Source organism: Manis pentadactyla, chromosome 11 (genome assembly GCF_030020395.1).
Source record: "Manis pentadactyla isolate mManPen7 chromosome 11, mManPen7.hap1, whole genome shotgun sequence".
Lineage (NCBI taxonomy): Eukaryota > Metazoa > Chordata > Mammalia > Pholidota > Manidae > Manis > Manis pentadactyla.
The window spans coordinates 15,209,979-15,233,026 of NC_080029.1; the positions used below are offsets into that span (position 1 = coordinate 15,209,979).

At 41.8% G+C, this 23,048-nt stretch overlaps 1 protein-coding gene across 5 annotated transcripts in view; it reads left to right on the forward strand.

The window, feature by feature from the left end:
* Positions 1-19,847, forward strand: part of PTPN21 (protein tyrosine phosphatase non-receptor type 21) — a 96,243-nt gene extending 76,396 nt beyond the window's left edge. For 4 of the 5 annotated variants that reach the window (XM_036882465.2, XM_036882467.2, XM_036882466.2 and 1 more), the window contains exons 13-19: positions 1,675-3,116; positions 8,225-8,362; positions 9,272-9,493; positions 12,156-12,284; positions 12,477-12,711; positions 13,133-13,293; positions 13,493-19,847. In XM_036882465.2, the coding sequence (XP_036738360.2) occupies positions 1,675-3,116; positions 8,225-8,362; positions 9,272-9,493; positions 12,156-12,284; positions 12,477-12,711; positions 13,133-13,293; positions 13,493-13,621 (2,456 nt within the window). In that variant the 3' untranslated portion in view covers positions 13,622-19,847. The remainder of the gene's footprint in view (positions 1-1,674; positions 3,117-8,224; positions 8,363-9,271; positions 9,494-12,155; positions 12,285-12,476; positions 12,712-13,132; positions 13,294-13,492) is intronic. The other variant, XM_057488237.1, reaches the window with a different exon arrangement.
* The last annotated feature ends 3,201 nt before the right edge of the window (positions 19,848-23,048 follow it).

Sequence of the window (23,048 nt, forward strand, 5' to 3'; positions counted from 1 at the left end):
TTTCAGCAAGGATGCCTGTCAAGTCTGTGTTGGCCACCCCCTGTCATCACTCCTGTGCTCCATCTGTCACTGTGGCAGTTAAGGGAGCTACTGCCTGTAAAGCCCTCAGCAGAGGGTAAGCTTATGGTAAGCACTTGATAAATATCAGCTAATACAGCTTGTCGAAAATGGCTTCATGACACTGTGCCACTTGTTACATGACTGTACCTGGCGTCCAGAGGCAAGGAGGCAAAATCCTGTGTGGCCTCGGAGGTTGAGAGCTGGCTACGATGCAAGCTGGGCCTGCCTATCCCCCCACCCGCCCCACAAGGCCCCTCGAATGCTGTGTCTTCTGTGAGTCTGATCTCGGCCTTCTCCCTGTCCCAGTCAGGCTGGAAGGGAGCCTTCCCTCCTCCTGTGTGGACTCTTGTCACTTACCTCCTTAGATTGCAACATTTCTTCCTTGAATTTTGGTGACTTTTGTACATACCTTTCTGCTTTGCCAGGATTCCAGTCACCTTTTCTCTTGTCAGTTCAGAGCATTGTCTTCCACACATACAGGCTCACAACTAGATGATGGTTTGTGGGGTACAGAGAGGAGCCTGGAGGCAGCGAGGCTAGGTGGGCAGGTATTACGCTAGTCCAGACAAGCCAGTTCCCAGGGACTCACACATGGGAAGAGTGCACAGACCAGGAAGCGTTGTATATGCGCAGGAAGAATACGGTGATGCATTAGAGTCCTGGTGCCTCACACACCAGACGGGTATATTCACTTTGATAACCAGTTGTCACTTAAATGATCATGGGGCTTTCAAAGGCAACTGTCTTCTGAAGGACATAACTCCTGATTTTCTTTTGAAGTGTTGGAAATCACCTTCATTAGTAATGGTGTTTCAGGTGAACCGCATGTCAGACAAAAGAAACATGCCTTCTTCCAACCCTGACAGGTACACACGCAGCCACTGTAGCTTGGATTAACCCCCGATTCTGCTCGCTGGGGATGCTGAGCCTACTGAGGCAGGGGGCAGGTGTGGCTATTTTAGCGTGGTTCTTCTGGCCCCCTGGTGAGGCATGCAGGTACTGGTGGTACTGTTGGAGCTGGAGAAGCTCAGATCTTGCTAAAGTATTGCCCTTTTATGTTCATTCTGGAAGAACTTAACAACCTAGAATTCCATTTCAGAAGGTGTTCACAGTCAGTGCTTGAACTAGTTCAGCATCAGTAAGGCCACATCCCCACCAGGCGGAGAAAGCAGCCAGAGAAAGCGGTCGGTGGCCCAGCGCCTTGAGCACTCTCTCTGCCTGCAGCTTCCCAGAGTTCTAGAAAGTCTGCTTTGTCTCCTTAAAACCTGTTTTTGACTTGCAGAAAAATACAGTATTTTATGATACGATTACACTCTTAATATTGGACTTAGATTTGCTTAATCTTTCCTGGGGGCCAAATCCTGAATCCCACTCTTAGAGTAGACAAAACCATTGCCATTCTGTAGGTGAGGAATCTGAGGCTCCAGAAAATGACCTGCCCACTCAGCTAGCGTGTGGGTATAGCCAGATTTCTGCTTGGATTTTCATAAGCTATGTTGAAAATGTCATCAGTGTTGAAGGACCATCAATGTTTGGCTGAAGTAATTGGTCCAATTTAATACACTTGTAAACTCTCATGTTAAAAATACATTTTAAATGTTTTATTCCCCCCAGATAACCTGTTTGTGACCAACCAGAATGGATACTATTGTCACTCTCAGACAAGTTTGGATCGAGCACAGATTGACCTGAGTGGTCGGATCCGCAATGGCAGTGTCTACAGTGCGCACAGCACTAACTCCTTAAATAACCCTCAGCCCTACTTGCAGCCCTCACCCCTGTCCTCTAACCCAAGCATTACCGGGAGTGACGTCATGAGACCTGACTGTGTCCCGTCACATAGGCACAGCGCCCTGATACCCCCATCTTACCGCCCGACCCCAGATTATGAGACTGTGATGAAGCAGCTCAACAGAGGAATGGTGCACACAGAGAGGCAGAGCCGCTCGCTGAGAAACCTCAACATCGGCCACTCGTACGCGTACAGCCGGCCCGATGCCCTGGTCTATAGCCAACCTGAAATTCGGGAGCATGCTCATTTCACCTCCCCCCAGTCGGCCCACTGTCCACTCAGTTTGAATTACAGTTTCCACAGCCAGTCTGCCTACCCCCACCCCGCAGAGAGGCGGCCTGTGGTGGGTGCTGTCAGCGTGCCTGAGCTGACCAACGTGCAGCTCCAGGCCCAGGACTACCCCGCCCCAAACATCATGAAAACACAGGTGTACCGCCCACCCCCACCGTACCCATACCCGAGGCCTGCCAACAGCACCCCAGACCTGTCCCGCCACCTCTACGTGAGCAGTAGCAACCCGGATCTCATCACCAGGCGAGTCCATCACTCGGTCCAGACGTTCCAGGAGGAGAGCCTGCCGGTGGCCCATTCTCTCCAGGAGGTCAGCGAGCCTCTCACCTCAGCCCGGCACGCCCAGTTACAGAAGAGGAACAGCATTGAGTTAGCTGGGCTGGCACACAGCTTCGAAGGCATGAGGCTTAAGGAGAGGACCATGTCGGCGTCGGCCGCAGACGTGGCACTGCGGGCTGTCTCCACAGGCTCCCAGCCAAATGTTCTCATGGAGAGAACAAAACGAGAGGAGACTGACGATCAGGAAAGCCTGAGATATGGTCATAAAAAATCTCTGTCCGACGCCACCATGCTGATACACAGCAGCGAGGAGGAGGAAGATTTTGAAGAGCAACACAGAACAGGGGCAGCGCTCTCTCTGCAGGCACGTGAGCCCCGGGGCAGTTACTCCCAAGAGCCACAGCCGACCTTCCCCTGTGCTTCGGTCACTCCAGCTGCCGGCCCTCTGCACATTCTCGAGCCCAAGTCCCACATCACAGAGGCTGAGAGGAGGGTGAGAGACAGCAGCCCTGTTCACATGGTCGCTGACGCCCAGCGGCCCAGAAGAGATGGGCTGCTGACGCCCTCCATGTCCGAGTCTGACCTCACCACGTCTGGGCGGTACCGAGCGAGGAGGGATTCTCTGAAGAAGAGGCCGGTGTCAGATCTCCTCTCTGGGAAGAAGGACATTGTGGACGGACTTCCGCCGTTGGGGGTAAGCCCAGCGGTGCTCACGTGTGCCTCACCCAGCCTGGGACGGCCCCCTTAAACCTTGTCTCCACACTACCCTCTCTCTTTTCTCTGACTCATTCCTCCTGATGTTTTTCAGCACTGAAACACTTCTTTCATCTCCTCCCACTGACTTCATTTGTGTCTTATTTGGAGCACTTTGAGGTTGATTAGCAATGGAAGTGATGGAAATTGATTAGAATTGTAATGATTTTGCTAGAGACAATAAATTAGATGAATTGAAAAGGTAAACACAGCAGCCTCTGTGGAATGGAATAGAAAGAATGAATGAGTGATACGTGTAGCAATGCAGTGCTAAGGAAAAGGAAGTCAAAGTTTGGGGGCTTCAGCCAAGATTGCTTTGTCAGCCTCCATTAAAAAAATACCCTCTGCAGCAGGTCAGGGCCCCATTTGTTCAGTTCACTTGTGTCTGCGAGAAGCATCCCTGGAAGTTTCTGCTGTGTTTCTTTAGGAGTCCGTGTGGATACAGCTTGAACTGCTTGGCCATGATTTCTGAGGGCTTGGAGGGTGATTCTGGAATTGGGAAGGTGGCTCTTTGTCAAGACAAAAACCTGAGAGCAGCTCCAGGTCTCTTTAAAGAAAGAATAAATGAACTGAGAAGCAAAGGAAGGTCCCTTATACAGCTCTTGAATAATCAGTACAGTGAATAATCACATATTAAGGACTTCTTACCTATTTGAAGCACAATATAAGGAAACAACATCATCTCTATCTGCTATTCCTAGATCATTTTTACTCTGTGCCCAACATGTCATCTCCTTAAACCACGTGCGATTTATAACAGGCCTATTGTTCCTACAGAAGAGGAAATAGACTGAGACTTTAAGTAACTTCCCCAAGGTCACACAACTAGTGAGTGACTGAGCTGGAATTTTAAACATGTATTTATCTTGTCAGTTGTTCTCTTACCTTGTACACTGTCCTGCACTGAGGTACATTGTATATAAAATATTATTAATAATTGCTTGTCTAAGCCTAACTCTTCTCTCTCTTCACTGAAACCTTTTGAGTCCCAAGTCCACCCTAAGTCACCTTGCTGCACTGCTCAGGTTTGCAGCTCCTCGATGCCCATATGTCTGTTCGCCATGCCCTGCACACTGGCCGACCTACAGTGATTAACTATCCTGCCCACTGTGCTTCCCAACTGCTCCTAGTGTCCTGGCAGCTAGGATTCTTCCCCTTTCTCTGCTAGGCTGTGTACTCCGACTTGAGGACCCATCGCAAGTATGGATCTGGCTTCATAATTTAGGTCCTCTGAGATGGCGTAATCTTCATAAGCTGGAAAAAATTCAGACAATATTATAGTGCTTAAGAAATAGTACACATAGACTGAAACTACTTCTAATAGTGCCACGGGCTTAAATGTGTGTGTTTTAAAATGAATTTTGGATTTGAACTGTAAATTTAATTTTTAATTTTTCTTGGGAGGACCTTCTTACTCATCTACTTCAATGTAAAAGCCAGTGTCTTAGGTTGGCTGAAGTAGAGGGTATGGCTCTTGATCCGTGGCCCACAGTGGAGACAAGAGTGTGTATGTGTCTTTCATAATATTCTACCTGCGGCCCCGAGCCTCCTAGGTAGGGCCTTCATCATTAACACTCTTCCCTAATTAAACCCAGAATGGCCTGTCGTTTTTATGTGTGAACCTAGTCTTTTCCCCAAATAATACTTGGTTTGAGTATAGCTCAATACTCAAGGCTTTTGTCCCTGTATGCTTTCAATGTGCCTAGCAAGTTCCACTAAATTTGAGGACTTCGATCAGTTTGGTTCTCTAAAAATAGAAATTTTCTCCCTCATTGACTTAAGACCTGGAGTATCACTGAAATCATGTGACTGGGTTATGCTTTTGTTCCCCTTTTTGCATTAGGGATTCTCCTTACTTGAACAATGTGTAGGGCAGCTGTGGCCAGGGGGAAAGGACCTCCAAGTGGGAAACCTTGAGTCTGAGTCTAGACCTTGCATTTATTAATTCTCTGCCCAGTGCACCAGACCCTTCACACACCAGAACTCAGCTTCCCATTGGTAACATGTCCTCTGCCTGCTGTGGCCTTCTGTTAAGTCCCACGTAAGGTTAGGCCTGAAAAATGCTAAATTCTGTGATGCAGCCTACCTGATTTTAATGAAAGGTTTTTATTGTTTTTTGGTTTTTTTTTTTGTAGATAATTATTTTTTATTGAAGGGTAGTAGACACACAGTATTACATTACATTAGTTTCAGGTGTACAACATAGTGATTCAACATTTATATACATGATAATTCTAGGTACCAGCTATCACCATACCAAGTTGTTACAATATTTTGACTATATTCCTTATGCTATACATTACATCCTGGTTACATATTTATTTTACAATTGGAAGTGTGTACTTTTTTTTTTTTTTTTTTTTGGTGAGGGCATCTCTCATATTTATTGATCAAATGGTTGTTAACAACAATAAAATTCTGTATAGGGGGGTCAATGCTCAATGCACAATCATTAATCCACCCCAAGCCTAATTTCGTCAGTCTCTAATCTTCTGAAGCATAACGAACAATTTCTTACATGGAGAACAAATTCTTACATAGTGAATAAGTTACATGGTGAACAGTACAAGGGCAGTCATCACAGAAGCTTTCAGTTTTGCTCATGCATTATGAACTATAAACAGTTCAAATATGAATACTCATTTGATTGTTATACTTGATTTATATGTAGATACCACATTTCTCTCTTTATTATTATTATTTTTAATAAAATGCTGAAGTGGTAAGTAGATACAAGATAAAGGTAGAAAACATAGTTTAGTGTTGTAAGAGAGCAAATGTAGATGATCAGGTGTGTGCCTGTAGACTATGTGTTAATCCAAGCTAGACAAGGGCAATAAAACATCCACATATGCAGAAGATTTCTCTCAGAACAGGGGGGGTGAGGTTCTAAGCCTCACCTCTGTTGATCCCCAATTTCTCACCTGATGGCCCCCCTGCGACTGTGCCTGTCTTAGGTTGTTCCTCCCTTGAGGAATCTTACCCGTCTCTGGCTAACCAGTCATCTTCCGGGGCCATACAGGGAAATGTAAAGTTGGTAAGTGAGAGAGAAGCCTTATTGTTTGAAAAGGTTAGCTTTTTACTTCTTTGCATATTTATGCCCTGTGGCTTCTATGCCCAGCATTTGTCATGAGGTATCTTTACCACTTGGAAGAATTATGATACTCGGTAAATTTGATATGAGGCACGAATTCTATTTAAGGGTTGTAATTAGGAAGGAAGAAGAAAAGCTATAGAAGTAGCAGGCGGAAGAAAACATGGGAAGATTGATTATTTCTTTGACATATCTTCTTGTAGAGTAAGGTTTTTATTGTTTTGACACTGATTACCATGTATAAAGAGGCAGCCATGTGACGCTGTGTAAGCTATTTCGTCTCCCTGTGACTCAGTTTTCTCATTGTGAATGCAGATGACCCCAGAGAGTTTGTGGGGGGATGAAGTGAGGTCGAAGCATGTAGCAGTGCTCAGTCAAACGTTTTACGGTGGCTTGGGTCATACATCCAATTTAGTGACTTCTGAAAGATTGAAGAACCCCCTACAACTCCCCCTCCCCGTAGTAATACAGGGTTGCCATTATCTTAATTGTTACAGCAAACAAACTTGATTTACATGCTACTGTGAATTAAGGTTATAGATGCTTATTAGTATTAAAAACAGTGAGATAAATTGCAGACAAGCAGGAACATTTTAGAATGCTCCACCCTTCTCCACCTTCGGAGACTTGATTATTTGAGAAAGGTGGACTGGTTGGAGTGCTCCCACAGCCCTGTAGGGGTCTTCCTGTTGCCCCAAGTCTTGTGCAGTGGCTCTCACACAAGAAATCACTGTGTGGGTTGTGCATTAAGGGTGAAGTGGGGGTATTTAAAGCTGGATTTGGCTATATGCATCTTTCTGCAAATACTGGCTTTAGCACTGACCTTACAGCCAGTCAGCTTCTTCAGCTGTTGGTGGGCCGTTCTGGGTCATTTTCAGGCAGAGGGTTGCTGGAGCCATCTCATGCTCACTGGTGAGAGCTGACTTAAATTGAGGCAGTTGGAAATTGGCTGAGGTGGGAGGATACGCACCATGGAAACTGGCAAACTTTAAAAATTAGACCCCACCCCCACCCCATTTGTTAAAATTTACCAACATAGCACTGTTTTCTGCACACATTAGAATCATGAATTTTAGCCCAAGCAGGGACCTTTTAGTCTGCGTGCTTCCTTCCCACCCTCTCCCTCCCTCCCAGGCTGGTAGAGCTAGAGTAAAGCTGATTTCATTTAGGAGACAGAACGGAGGAAACAATTTCTGTCAAATTAGGGCTACTGCATTATGATATTATGGTTTTCAAGGACGTGTAGACTGTCGAAGGAGACAGCCTTCTTGGGCTTGTTTGCCTTAAAGGGGAAAATCATTAACTTTAATAATAACTTGAGGAAACACCTGTTTTCAAGAGAGAGCATTCTTGTGATGTCCTCCCTTGTGCCCTCTTTCTGGTGTCATAATGGAGATACCAGCCTTGTTTTATTTTCCTGGTTTTAAAAATGTGGCAGTTCTGATAGGTGTACTGATCCCCCAGATCACACAAATCTGCAACAGAACGTAGAACAGGATAGACAGACCACAGAAAACACTTTTTTCAGAATGATTTAAATAACTAATGAATGTTTTCATAAAATCATGAAAGTCTATTATGATCAGGTGACTGCATTCGAAACGCTTTTTGTGGGGTTGGTTTGTATGTGTCATTTTTTTAAATTTGGGACTTCTGTGAAGACAGGCTCTCTGCCTGGAACTTCACCTTTCATTACAACAGAGCCTGAACCAATGGCATTTCAAAGCATTCTATCTGCAGGACTTATCAGGGCTTTGGCCTTGAAAGGAGTGTCTTTCTCCTAATGTTTGTTAAACAAATGCGTATGTGTGTGAAGGAGTTCAATCTCTCTTGCGGTTGGCGGCTTAGGAAAACACTCCTTCTGTTTGTTTCCAGTGTTTAGTCCTTTGAAGTTTCTTTTTGAAGGAGTTTTATTTGTGTATATTTCTCTTATATACATATAAATATTTTTATAGGGAATGAAAAAGAGCCGAGTAGATGCGAAAAAAATTGGCCCTCTCAAATTGGCTGCCCTGAATGGACTCTCGCTGTCCCGGTTGCCTCTGCCCGATGAAGGAAAGGAGGTGCCGGCCAGAGCCACCAATGACGAGAGGGTATGTACAAGCCACGCGCTTCCTGCCTTCTCTGGGGCAGTCGATAAATGGTATGAAAATGCCTTCTTGGGCTTTCAAAGTGAGTTTTCTAACACATTTAATCATCATAAATGAGTGTTAAAGAATTTTGTATCCTGGACCTCGAAATTGGGGCAGATACACAGCTAATGTCTTCATAGGTAATTTCAGGCTAAATGCTGATTATTTTGTTTGTTTCTGAATGTTTTCTTCACCTTCTTCCAGCCACCTGTGGCAGTCTTGAATTTTGCTGGCCTTAAAATTAGAGGAAATCCACAAATGCGTATGAACGCACACAGGAAAGAAAGCAGGTGTTGACTGCTTTCATTATATTGAAAACTTATCTCAAAAGTAAACAGTTACTGAATTTTTCAAAACTTTGTGACTGAGATATATTTGCTATGACATTTTATTAGATTAAAATCAGGCATGATTTATGCTAAGAAAAAATTAATTTGAATCATGGAGGTAGTTTCCAGTATTTACTACTGTTTTCAGTTTTTTATACATCATATATTATAAAACTGAAGTATTTGTTCATAGAGGTTGGAGTTGATTATCCCACTCTAGGATTTTCTGTTCTGCAGGTGCATTTTCTGTTCTCAGGAGTCACATATATCTAGAGAAAATGAATTCAGCAAACTGTTTTATGCTAATTTTCACCTTTAAACAGAACTTTGCATTGTATTTCTCACCAAGAAGATTATGTCATTCGTTTTTTTAACTCTTACTATTAAGGCTTGTTAAAAATTTAATTTTGATTTTATGTAGAATTTTCAAAATTAGATAATGTGAGATCAAACAGAAAACGAGATTTCAAATATATTGCAATCAATATGCAGCTGTGACATGTGATTTTATTCATATGATTTCACATATTCTATCTTATAGTGTAAAATTTTGGAACAGCGGTTAGAACAGGGAATGGTATTCACAGAATATGAACGAATCCTTAAAAAACGGCTAGTAGATGGGGAGTGCTCAACAGCACGACTCCCTGAAAATGCAGAAAGAAATCGATTCCAAGATGTCCTTCCCTATGACGATGCCAGAGTGGAGTTGGTCCCAACTAAGGAAAACAATACTGGCTACATCAATGCATCACACATTAAGGTGAGAGGAACATTTAGAATAATGAACTTTTAGAGTAATAAACCATTCTTAGTGGGAATCACATTCATGGCTGTATTCTGTAAACACCCTGATATTTTGAAACATTGTGACAAACCATATTATAAGCTTGTAAGTCCAATACAGGGCTGGGTAGAAACTGTTCCTCAGCAGCCAAAGTGTGTTTGTCCTTTCCCCTTGGTCTGACACTCTGCCCCCAACATTGGTGCCATGACTTCACAGAGCGCTTATTTGCCTGGCTTTAGAACTTTGTTGTTCTAAATCTGAAGACCTCTTGAAAACAGTATGGAGGTTCCTCAGAAAACTACAAATAGAAATACCATATAAGTCACCAATTCCATTTTGGAGAATTTACCCAAAGAAGACAAAATCCCAGATTTGAAAAAATATATGCACACCTACATTCATTGCAGCATTATTTACAATAGCAAAGATATGGAAGCAACCCAAGTGCCCACCTATAGATGAATGGATAAAGATGTGGTACATACATGCAATGGAATATTATTCAGCCATTAAAAAAAAAAGAAATCCTTCCAATTGCTACAATATGGATAGACCTAGAGGGTATCATGCTAAGTGAAATATACCAGGTATAGAAGGACAAATACCATATGGTTTCAGTAATATGTGGAATCTAAGAAAAACAAAAAGGAATAGACCCACAAATATAGGCAATTAGACTTGGTTGGTTACCTTAGGGAAGGGGGTGGAGGGATAGGTGAAATGGGTGAAGGGGATAAAAGGTACAAACTGCAAAGTGCAAAATAGGTTAGACATAGAAATGGAAGTACAACAGAGAATTTAACCAATAATATTGTAATATACTGGTATGATAATGGGGTAACTACATCTATTGTGGCAAGCATCCAGTAATGTATGTGATTATCCAGTCACTCTGTTGGTACATCTGAAAGCAACATAATATTGTATATCAACTTTATTGTAATAAAAAAAAACCCTGAAGACTTCTTTCTAGCTCAGAAATTCTCTCAAGAGCAGCTGAATTGCTATTTTTTACTCATCACATACCTACATGCATTTTCATGGAACCGAAGTGTCTGGGTTTTTTTATGGTGTTCACCGAAGCTTTTACTTAGTGATGGGGCCATCTGTTTTCTTTGTGATATTCCCTGTAATCATATTTTTAAACATTTTCTTCTTTGAAGAAGTAGTGCCACTTTTTCCCTGGAAACCGTATAGTGCCATTTACCTGGGGTAATGTTACACCCATTAAAATGGAAAAAGTGATGATTCACAATAGGTAGGTGTGGAAAGCCAGAAGCTCTCTTTTCCCCATCACTGTACCTTTTGTTCATGCAGTCTGCAGATCCAGTTATTTTGGGAAGGAGAAATTTCCTTGTAGGGAGTGAATGAGTACATTCTATGGCCAGGTGTCATTTTTCTTCTTTCCCAGTTTTTACTAAGTCTGCAAGTGATACTTGATGAGAGCAGTTTTGAGTCTTTCCAGAGACCTGGCAGTCTGCCTGTGAATGCCAGCTCCCTATATGGTCTTTGGGAATCTCTGCATGTGCCTTTTAATATGGACATAATTTACTTATGAGCCAAGCGTGTCTTTGTAGTAACTCTTCCAGTGTCTCGTGACTGGATGAATGAGAACTGAATAAAGTTGTAGTTCCATGGTAGTATTTCAAAATCTTCAAAGGCAACTTGAAAAATAGTGAAAGGAGCCTGAGCTTCCGGATTCCTGGATCTGCTACCAGTGTGGGACCTCACTGCATTTTTCCCTAAATAAGGAAATACTGACACCTGCCCCTTGGGCTCCCCATCAGACAGAACCTTCCTTCCTAGTTCTTGTTCGCTGTAGTGACCGGTAGCACCCCAGTGCCGCCACCAAGTGGCGCTCAGAGAGAATGCGGGTTGCCCCTCAGGGCTGGGGCCTCAAGTGAGCGTGGGCAGAACAGGGCCAGGCACAGGGCTTCACGTCAGGGGGCAGACAGTCACTGCCTCACTCAGTGAGGCGGGAGCAAGGCTTTACCCAGATCTCCTGGCAGCAAATCAGTAATTACTCTGTTATGGCAGCCTGTTCTCAGGAAGGTTAAATCTTAAGTGGAATCAGTCTCATTGTGGAGGGTGATCTTGACTCAGAGGTTCTAGGTAAGATTTTCTTAAGAAGGAAGACATTTTTTTCCTGTGAAAATCTGACATTGAACTTGGGTATTGGCCTAATTGCTAAACTTTACCCAATGTGTTCAGTATTTCCCTAGGGGAAGTTGTGTTGGAAATTTGGGTGAGAGCTGATACTATTTTTATTAGAAGAACAACTGTAACAGCAGCAATTATAACTATTCACTCACACTTATTATATGCAAGGCCCCATATATATTGACTCACTTAATCCTGACAGCAGCTTTATGAGGATAGGTAATATTTTTTATTTTACAGGTGAGAACTGAGATTCAGAGAGGTTAAGAGAATTGCCCCAGGTCACATAGATATTATGTGAATTCAGAGGACTTAAGTTTATAGTGTTCAGTAATGGTAATTGTACTAATGAAAAAGGATAAAAACTCTTTATTCTCCTGAACAATTCAGTTCACTCCTTTAGTACTACCATGAACAAACATGCATACATACATATTACATACACATTAATTTTTTTTAAAACCTTTTCTACTTTCAGGTCTCTGTAAGTGGAATTGAATGGGACTATATTGCCACACAGGGTCCATTACAGAATACTTGTCAGGATTTTTGGCAGATGGTATGGGAACAAGGCATTGCAATTATAGCTATGGTGACAGCAGAAGAGGTGAGCACTCATTTCTCTTGATTGACTTTCTCAGCCTCAGAAGAACAGTTCATGTTGATCTTTATGGAATCCTGACCTTCAGAGAAACAGGCAGGGTGGGCTTGTGGTTCTGAATTTCAGACAAGCCGTCTGTATGAAAGGCCAGCTCTTGCTGGATCTTGTGCTGTGTTTGACTGTGCTTGTCTTTAACAGGAGGGTGGAAGGGAGAAGAGCTTTAGGTACTGGCCACGACTTGGGTCCAGGCATAACACTGTCACCTATGGAAGGTTCAAGATCACAACGCGCTTCCGCACAGACTCGGGTTGCTACGCTACTACAGGCTTGAAGATGAAGCACCTCCTCACAGGGCAGGAGAGGACAGTTTGGCACCTCCAGTACACAGACTGGCCTGAGCATGGCTGTCCACAGGACCTCAAGGGGTTTTTATGTAAGTGTCTTGACTCCCAGCACAGCCTCCACTGGCGCTTCTAAGTCAACTAAAGGGAGGAAGACTTTGGTTCCTGAAATATTTCCGCTCTGTTCTCACAGATAAGCTTTGGACTTGTTTTAAGATTTTAAGGTTTGGGAAGCTTAACAAGAAGTTTTTAAAGTATGACTTGGTAGCGAGTAGAATGCGGTTGCTGAGCTGTAGAGACTGTCTCCCCATTTCATTTTGTAGGTGAGGAAATGGAAGCCCAGACAGAGGCAGGGACTTGCCCAAGATCACACGTCCGCCAGTGGGTGGGGCTGGTCAGCTGGCGCCCAGGGCGCTCTCTGGCGTCCCCTCGCTCAGTCAGGAGAATCTGAAAGTTGTCAATTGGCCAGGCCCCAATCCCTCAATATTTTTCTATTTCATTGCTCTTTCACAGCCTACCTGGAAGAGATCCAGTCTGTTCGACGCCATACAAATAGTACAAGCGAACCAAAAGGCCCAAACCCCCCGCTGCTGGTCCATTGCAGTGCGGGAGTGGGCAGGACCGGCGTCGTCATCCTGTCAGAGGTCATGATCGCCTGTCTGGAGCACAATGAGGTGCGTATTTCCTGTTTTGGTTGGGGGAGCACGAGGCTGGGGAAGAGGGCCTAGTGGCCTGATGGTTCTTTCTGGACAAATTTCCTTGGGGGTTTCTCAGAGAAGGCGCTAAGTCGGGCAAGTGTGCCAGTCTCCTCAGCAGGTTTCTGTGGGGACACCAGCTCTACCCCACCCCTCATCGCTGCTCCTCTCGTTCTAGGTGCTGGACAGCCCAAGGGTGCTGGAGATGCTGAGGCAGCAGAGAATGATGATGGTGCAGACCCTCTGCCAGTACACGTTCGTGTACCGCGTTCTCATTCAGTTCCTGAAAAGCTCAAGGCTCATATAGGCTCCCACCACTTCTGATGGGGACCCGGTCACGTGACGCGTCTGCAGCTGGAAGTGCTTGCCTAACTCACTCTCTCCTCGACGCTCAGTCCCCGCAGAAGGCTGCAGTGGGGCGCCAGCGACGGGATGACTGCGCGCGCGGGGGAAATATGCAGAGCACAAGGCCAAGCAGGGGGCTCCTGCGCTGGGAGAGGCGCCGGAGGAAGAGGGCTGGGTTTTGGGGGCCCTGCCCTGCTCCAGTCTGTCTGATTTGCAGTACTTGCACACATTTTGGAGATTGTATTTTCTAGATAATTCTCTATTTTACTGAAGCTACACTGGGCAATTCTGGCAATCATTGAGGCGCATAGAAAGCTTTAGTTTTTGATAATGGAGTTTTATTTTATGACTAAAAATATTTGGGGTTTTCTTGTTGAGAAACTGAACTTCCTGTGGGGATGATCCACAGATACGAGTGGTTCCTATATAATTTTGTATTTAAAACCATGTTATTGTCTTGTGTTGTTTAAAAAAAAAACTTGGGTACTTAACTGTTGAGTTACCAAATCCAAAGCTATAAGATCCTAAAAGTGTTATTTTGAAATGTGAAAAAGCATTTTTATATTCAGAAGATTTTTTATCCTAAAATTATGTATATTTGTACCTTCTGTATTTTCCAGACAGGAGTTTAACTCATTAAGGTACTGAAATGAGTCAGTTAATGTAAGGGAAAGTTGGGAATGAAGCCACATTATTTAAAACTTAAGAGAATAATCAGATTCACTATTTCTTTCAGTATCATTTGTGAACCTGAATGAGTTTGATTTTATTGGTTGAAAATGAAGTGAAAATACAATTGCATAGGATGGTTTTTAAGCACTTTTCATTAAAAACAATAAATCTGAGTTTTAATATATGTGTTGCTTTATAGGTGAAACAGTAGTAACAATGGACATTGTTTCAGAAGAAGTGTTTGGGAAGTGATAAAGAATAACAGCATGCAGGGTGACTAGGACCAGAGTAAGTGCAGTGTTAAGTGCAAGATGGCGCGTGCAAGAAGGCTCCGCCTTTACACGTGCACAGTATCACCTGTGCTCAGGCTGAGAGGCTGGGATGGAGAGAGGGGGCTTGGGAGTATGGGTGCCGATCCCCCACAGGGTAGGTATGCCCAGGAAATTCAAGGCCTGTCACTGTCGATGACTCACTCTTTTCCTTGGATTTCTTCCCCCTAAACCTCTGTTCTTTTTTAACAAATAAAATCAAGTCTATATTATTAACAGAAGCCTTGAAGAGGCCTTATTTTCTTTGGTTGAAAGAAGGGAAGAGTTAGTCATAGTTTTACCTTATCTCCCAAAATTACAGTCCAAACTTCTTGAGCCACCAGAGATTGTGGCATTCAGGAGGTTCCTGCGTGACAGCTCTTTCATCCCCTCGCTTCACCCCTGAGGTCCATTTTAGCTTCTTACCTCCCCACCCCCATCCCATTTAGGCACTTCGCTGTGGGCAGAGCCAGGCTGAGATGGCTCATCCTAGTGGGAGTTGATAGGTAAGGATGAATTGGTACATTTAGTTGAGGAGCCATCTCTTTTTTCCGTCTTCTGAGGCTGCTTCTCCAAAGTGCAGAGCCTCCAAAATACCAGATCTAGGGCAATTCCCCTAATTGTAGTACCCTAGGGATAATTCTGACTCCCATTAGTGCCCCAAGTGGTTAACTCACTGCCGTGACCGCTGAGTGTGCTGTCAGCTGTGCACCGGGATTTCCTTTAGACCGTGTGGATCTGCTTAACTCTTGAGTTACCCAGAAACCAACCACATAAGAGGAAAATGCAGAAGATACTAAAGAAAATGAAAATGGGCACGTTTCTCATTTAGAAACAAAATATTAATTTTACATCTAAAATTGTTTTAAGAGTCCTTTTTAAAGGAACAATAAACCCAATGTAAATACTCAGAAAGAGCTCCCAGAAGAATGGAGTAAGAGTTTTTTACGGTAGTATTTTGTGGCAGTGTCCCAGCTCCACACCATATAAAGGACAGGAGAGTTTTTGATGCTTTCTCCCTCCCATAGTATGGTTTTGAAAAATGCTTTTCTGTCAGGCTGAAACATTTTGAAGTGTCCCATTGACAAGAACATACTGTAAAACAAAAATCTAAGGAATAACATATGGTATATTTGTGTTCCTGTTGTGATAATTATGAGGGCTAAATTAGACCATTTAAATGTCACTGTTAAAATGTCACATGTTTGACATAGCTTCTAAGACCCATGAATTTTTTGTCTCTCTTGAAAATTTAAACTTTTAGTTTATGAAAGTATTCCTAAATAAAAAGAAATTCCATTACTGGATTTTGAAATAGTATGATTTTCCAGAGTGAACTGTGGAAGCCTGAGGCTTCATAGGTTTTCCGTGCCAGAACTGAGTATGTTACTGTCTGCCGAACGCAACACACTGCTTCAGTATCTTAGTGTCTTTTAGTTCCTTGATGATATTAATTTCATATCAAAATTACCAAAATATCCATTTTCACAAAAAGTAGGTTTTGTAGACCAGTGGTATCCACTGATCAGTTTTGGCATCGCTGGTATCAGTTTTCTTGAGTGGGGTTTTTTGATGAAATAGTCTACTGGGTAGTTTTGAATACAGAAAATGTTCATTTTAGATTATAATTTGGAATGTTAATTGCAGTCATTATTAATTACTTTCTTCTGAAACACTTACTGTGAAGCATACAGAAAGCCCTAGAATTTAAAACACTTTGGCAAGATTAAAACAAATGAACTGTGCTTCCTTAGAAACTCCCAGAAAGAGGAAAGTCTAGGCAGAAGCAGGAGAGTGTTGGGGGTAGGACTGAAAGATGACAGCTCGGCATGGCCAGCTGTTTTGTTGAAGCTTTCTTCACTAGAAGAAAACACTCATTTCAAATGGGTTGATCTGTTAATACAGTATTAAAAAATATATAAATGTGTATGTTATATATCAAACACTATCATGTGTTAAAATGTAAAACCGGGGGTCAGCTGCAACTTAACCAGGAGCAGGTTTATTTGAGACTTAAATGAACAGGTGGAAACAAGAATTGACATTTATCATAAATTATTTTTAAAATCAAACTTTGTAAAGGAACTCTTTTGGATGTAAACTTAGGGAATTTGTTTCCCATCTAGATTTCATGTGGAACCAGCTAAAACTCTTTCCAGTCTAAAGTTTATTTTTAAAATATCTAAATTGGAGGTTGCTCTTTTTTGAGCTAAGAGGTAGATACTTCAAAGTAGAATTAGGTACATTAGGAATTTTCCTTTGAAAACACTTCTCAAAGAGCATGTAGTTTTCAGGTTCCTGTAGAAAAGGGCTCCATTTACTCTAATATCTGCAATTAACTTACAGAGAAATGAGGAAAGATCAGAAAGCCCAGTTGGGTAAAGCTTGCATGTGTTGGGAATGCATGGATAGAGGATTTTAGAACACATTTGAAGGGGTCCTTATATTGGCAAAGTGGCATAGTCTTTGTCTATTACAGGCAGTTCCCAAATAAAGATTAAGCTCTAAAAATTCAGGTGTATGTTGAATTAGAGATATAGTGAATATTCCCCATTATAAGTATTATTCTTGGTTTGTCTTCCCAAAGCTTATTTAAACCATACGGAATTTGCTAGGTAAACACTGGTATGGAACCAAATTGCCATCTGTACTCCAAGAAAAATACTCAGCAACTTTTCTCTCTGTTGCATCCCGATGGTGAGATCAGGGAACAAATTCTCTGCCGGGCAGTGGGGACTGAGCCTCAGCAAGCAGTTGAAGTCAGATTGATATTTGATGAGAGAATGCCATCTAAGTGAATATCCCAGCATTTGTTACAGAGGTTTGAGTGGCACATGAAGGGCAGGGAGCAGAACGGGAGGAGATGAGCAGGGATGCTGCCTGTGGAACTGGCTGTGAGGCAGGCAGGGGTGAGGCGAAGTGAACTGGCAGTACATCCCCCCTCTCCTGTTGCCCCGTCCGGATCCTCCCTCGGATTGTCACTGGCATGAAAGAGGGTGGACCACAGAGGAATTCTGCAGACGCCGCTGAGGCAGCAGCAGTTCCAAGGCAAAGACCCCGAGGAAGGGCAGCTGTAGGTCACAGGTGTCTAAGTTATGGTCTGGCTGCACATCATGTTTCCAAAAAATGTTTACTCTGTAGATTTGAGAAAATAAAACACTTTGTTTGCAAAAATCTGGAGTAAATCTAAACAGTTTTCAATATGTTGATAGTGACCGTATGCTTCTTTAAAATTAGGCTTTAATATTATAAAGCATAAGGACAAATGGCTGAAAAGAAAGGAATAATTAATAGTGTTTGAACTTTTAACTGCAGAACTGTGTGGCTGTTAATTTCTGAAAAAATTTTATTAGGTAAATTTGATGGTGATTCCTTAACTTCCATTAAATGTCTGTGGTATGTCATATAAAAGGAGCTTTTAAAATCTCTAAAATCCTTGGCTTTAAATCTATAATGTAGTGCACATACACTGGCAAAAGCAGTACATGATTCCAGTGTAATCTGCAATTTTTATTTGAACTGGTAGGTGGTTTTTAAGCTGTGTACATGACTAATTCTTTATTTCAGTTGTCAAACGTGTATACTATTGACATTTTAAGTGTGTGTGTGTGTGTGTGTGTGTAGTTTAAATTCACAATCCAAAACAGTGAAAAAAAATTCTACAGTATTCACTCATAGGAGCAGGTCTGTTCTACCAAAGAAATTGAAAAAGATGGATTGTCCAGGTTAGCCAGAACATGAATCTGTCCAACCTCAATTTTGGGGGTAGGTTCATGAGACTAGTACAGATTTAATAATAATTGGCTTTCCATTTCCATCTGCTCATTCATCACCTGAGCAAGACTGAACAAATGAATGAAGGACACAAGTTCAGTTGCTCATTTCTCATGAGTGCAAATACCTCAGGTCAGACTACCATCATAAACACTAAGAGACTGTCCAAAATTTTAGCCTAACAGTTTTTTAGAAATCACTTGGTATTAACAGACCTCATAAATGGGAAAAATCTTTCGTTACTTATTTTATAGTACTATTTGTTTAAATGTAATCTTAGAGTTTGAAGGATCTAATAGTTTTGGAGTTTTAAGTGGAATAAAGTCAGTGCAAAGTTGGTTCACTCCCCCAAAGCCTGGAAAAAGTAAGTATTCTCCAGACGTGACAAACATTGCCAGAACAGATGTTAAAAAACATGGTTAACAGTAATACAAAACTGTTGAATTAACTCAAATCAATTAAAACGGTAGAAGAAAAAATACTACAGTTGCTTATACCAAACAACTTTTAGACTGTTGGAGCTCTAAGGCTTTTTATTTGCATTGTTTGTTTTTCTGTGGCACAACAGAGTGTAAAGCAGTGGTTATTGTGTACAGATTCTTAATGGTTTTGAAAATTTTCTGTTAATATTAATTTACACCCTCTCCCTATTAGATATTTTTTTTCTCAATTGGATTTTAAAAGTAAGCTTAATTTCTTGTAGAATTGAGCTATTACACAATTATCAGTAAACTCAATTTCTAAGCAACACATTGAAAGTGAGGGGAGATAATTTTTGCTTTTTACTGTATTGTGAAGTAATTTTTTTACATTAACATATAAAAGTTTTATCTTGCAAATACTAAATATTTTCCTGTGGAAACACTTCAGTGTTTCATTCTCTTGTGCTTAAAAGAGGGAAATACTCTGAGTTGTCCATGCCGTTGAGTGCAGATGAAGATTATGCTGTAACAAACCAGAAATGTTTATTTCTGAGTTGTACAACCTGGTTAAAAATTGAAGCACTCCAGACCATATACATAGTAAATTTAGCAAAGCATACTTCAAAGTAAACATCTACATGGCAAATCTATTTAAATACAAATTCCAACAGAGTTGTTATGATTTAATAGACCTAACAAAATTTACACCCAAAATCTGGAGAAAATTTATATGAAATACATTTTCTTAGAAAGTTGCCCTATAATTCAAGCAATGCACTGGGAATTCTACATTTTTGAAATGCTAATATAAATAGTTGTCTAGTGTCATTCTCTAGTTTAAAAATCAATTTAAATGCTGTGTGATCAATAATGTAAAGATGTATAATCAGAAGAACTTAATTCTAAATTGTCGTTGGTTTGTAAAAGTGTACATTTATTGGGCAAAAAAGCTTGAATGTAATATATGTGAATGAAGTCTATTTTTGCCATAAAAATAAATATTGAAGCAATATATGATTTGTGTGTGAATATAATAGTGCAATTAAAGCTATTCTGCTTCTGTTATTTTCCACTCTAGATCTTATTGCATAGAAGCATATAATTAGTTCTATTTCCCCATTGGGATATTTTAAATGATGTACTAGACAATAGATGTTTCTTTTAGTAGTTGCCAATCTATAATCACACATCTCCACAGTAATCAGTCACTTCAGAGTTAGAATGCATCTTGCCAAAATAGCCAGTTTCACCAATCAGGACATTTGTGGAACAATTAACATACTTGAAGAATAAATATTTATTGATATACTTCCCAATATCAACTTCCTAGCAGGTTGATAAAGCTCTTCACACTACTCTCCTCGTAGTGGAACTCGGTGTCATTTGTTGAATGTCTACTTCATTTTCTCGTGGGTTGTTTCTGAACCAGCAGAGCAGCACTAGGACTTGTTAGATATGCACATTCTTGAGGCTCAGTCCAGATCTGAAAATTCTGAACACTTCAGAAGCCATGCGAGGGGCCTAGAAATCTGCCTCAACTCACTCTCCAGATGATTCTGATTTGAAGTGTGAGAACCACTGCTTTAATAATCAAAAAGCCACAGATGTTCAATCTAGAGGTCAATTTGGGATTCATTATATAGCCAAATGTGAATGTTATCTTACATGGCAAAAGGGACTTCGCATATGTGATTAAGGTTCTTGAGATGGGAAGTGTCTTGCCAGTGGGTGACAGCCCCGGGTAAGTTCACTATGGATCAGTGTGACCAAAGAAATGACAGTAGAATGTTCTTGGGGTGAAAGGGTTATACTCGGCTTTATTTCCATGCTGGCAGGTCAATCACTAAAATCCCATTCACTCAGAGTGAGTCTGCATGCAGCAAGCTGCTCTCTGAGCCTCTGTCCTTGGCGCTGCCACCACTCCAGCCTCTGCTCTCCTGCAGCCTTGCAGTTGTGCCACCGTGTTGCCCAGAGCACTGGGCGGAGCTCTTTATAAGAGTCAATAGCAACATATTGCCTACAGGTGTGCAGTGAGCTAGCCAATCAGGGCCAGGGGAGAATCCTGGCCACAGGAACTTTCATTTTATCCACAAGAAGACTGTTCAGGATTAACCCAGGTGGGCCCAAGGGGATCACAAGGGTCTTTCTAAGAGGGAGACAGGAAAGCCACAGGCGGTGCTGGCAGAAGCAGAGGTGGGAGGGATCGGATGATGTACTCAGCTGCCCATCAAGGTGGAGGGAGGGGCCCCACGTGCAGGAGTCCGGGGGCCTCTAGAAGCTGGGAGAGGCACAGATACAAGTTCTCTCCAGAGCCCCCAAGAAGACTGCAGCCCTGGCAGTTAGAATTTAGGACTCCTCATTCCAGAACTGTAAGATAATAAGCATGTTTATATTTTAAAGCCACTATTTGTGGTAACTTGTTATAGCAGCAGTAGAAAATGAATACAACAGTATATTCTTCCCCTTATGAAGCACTTGAAGGTCAGCTCACCCCTTTCAAGATCTTGGAAGAACTAGGTAAGTATGAAGTCTTAAATCCAGGACTATACTGGGTGTTGTTATCTCAAATCTTGAATGTTGGTGCAGAATGGATGGAATTCCCAAGGCAACAAGGTTGGCTTTGGAGCAAAACTATCCTTACTTCAAATCAAAGGTATCTTCTTTAGGGCCTTTAAATGTGCATTTATTCCTTTTGGGATATGCCATGATTATTAGCTCCATCCGCTGCTTTTAAAAGGTGTGGGAAAAGTCACTAAGTGGCATCTCCTGTTACTGAAGTGTGACTCCATTTAGCACACTGCTTTCTACGACTATATTAGCACATGAAGAGGGAATAGGTGTGTCTACTTCTAGACATAAATTATTTCAATTATAATTTCTAAAGACCCTAAGAATTAAGCTAAGACTAATGTTGGCACATTAGAACTAAAAGAAATCTTAGGATCATCTAGTCCAAACTCTTAAACCAAGGCCCAGGGTAAAGTAATTCATTGGCAAGCACACAGCTTGGCAAATAGCAGTAGTCTTGCCCTGTAAATACTGCTCTGATTTTTTCTGATTGGCTTCACTGGAAATAAATTTAAGAGGAACATGACTCTTAATGGAAGTCTTTTCTGGAAGATGATAATTTGTATTTTCTATCACCTAAAATGTGAGCAGATGAGGAAATTTTCATGTAATTTAGCAATCTGCTACATTCTCTTTCTCCATGGGGAATTTGCACTTTCTGAGTGTGAAGAAAGGAGGGAACATCTGTCCTCTTTTCCCCATAACCCTGTCTGTAGCAAAACTTCCCCTTCAGCTTGACCTCCCTTCCTCCCTCCATGAACAAATGCATTCATTCTTAAGCAATGACCTGGGGATCCAAAGAGAAATAAACCCTTCATGTTGACATGCCAATGGTCTAGATGGGAGACAAATAAGCAGTATTAGAATTCATACTGTAGATGTGAAAGGCCCCAGAGCAGGTGGGACAAATGCTGGAGCCATCACCCAAGGTTTCAGGGTCACATTCAGTCTAGGCTGTCAATGAAGGCTCAAGAGAGCAGCACAGGGGGTGACATTCCAAGCAGACAGCATGTGCAGAAAGAGACTTCGGCAATGTTGAGGCAGCAAATAGTTCAAAGGATGCTTGGGAGGATGGCAAGAGATAAGCTGGGAAAGAAAACATGACTTTATATAGTGCAAAGGGACTTCTACTTTATCTTATTAACAGGAGGAAATCTCAAAGATTTTTATTTTAAAAGGGGAGTGGCATGGTTTCTTTTAAAATAGCAGCCAGTATTTAATTCTCATACAACCTACTTAATTCCTACAGTCCTTCAATGTAAGCTCTGTAATTATCCCCATTCAACAAACAAGGAAGCACAAAAATGCTCTGTAACCAGGTCACAGCTCATGAAGATCACACCTAGGTTTGATTTAGTTTGGCACAAAAATCCCCTCTGCGGAGGGGCACAGGGGCAAGGGCAGAGGAAAAGATGTAAATTAAGATGCTGCTTGAAGAGTTTTAAGTCAGTGTTTCCCAAACTTACTCACTTTCTACTTTTGCACAACTTTTGCCCTTTCTAAGAACTACTTGTACTATTTATTTAAATCAACTCATCTTTTTAAATTAAACTTTCAAAGAGAAACCTGAGAATAACAACAAAATACTCTATTAGGTACAGAAGTTAGGCAGGTTCATGGCCCCGGAGACAAAAAGCTGTACCCA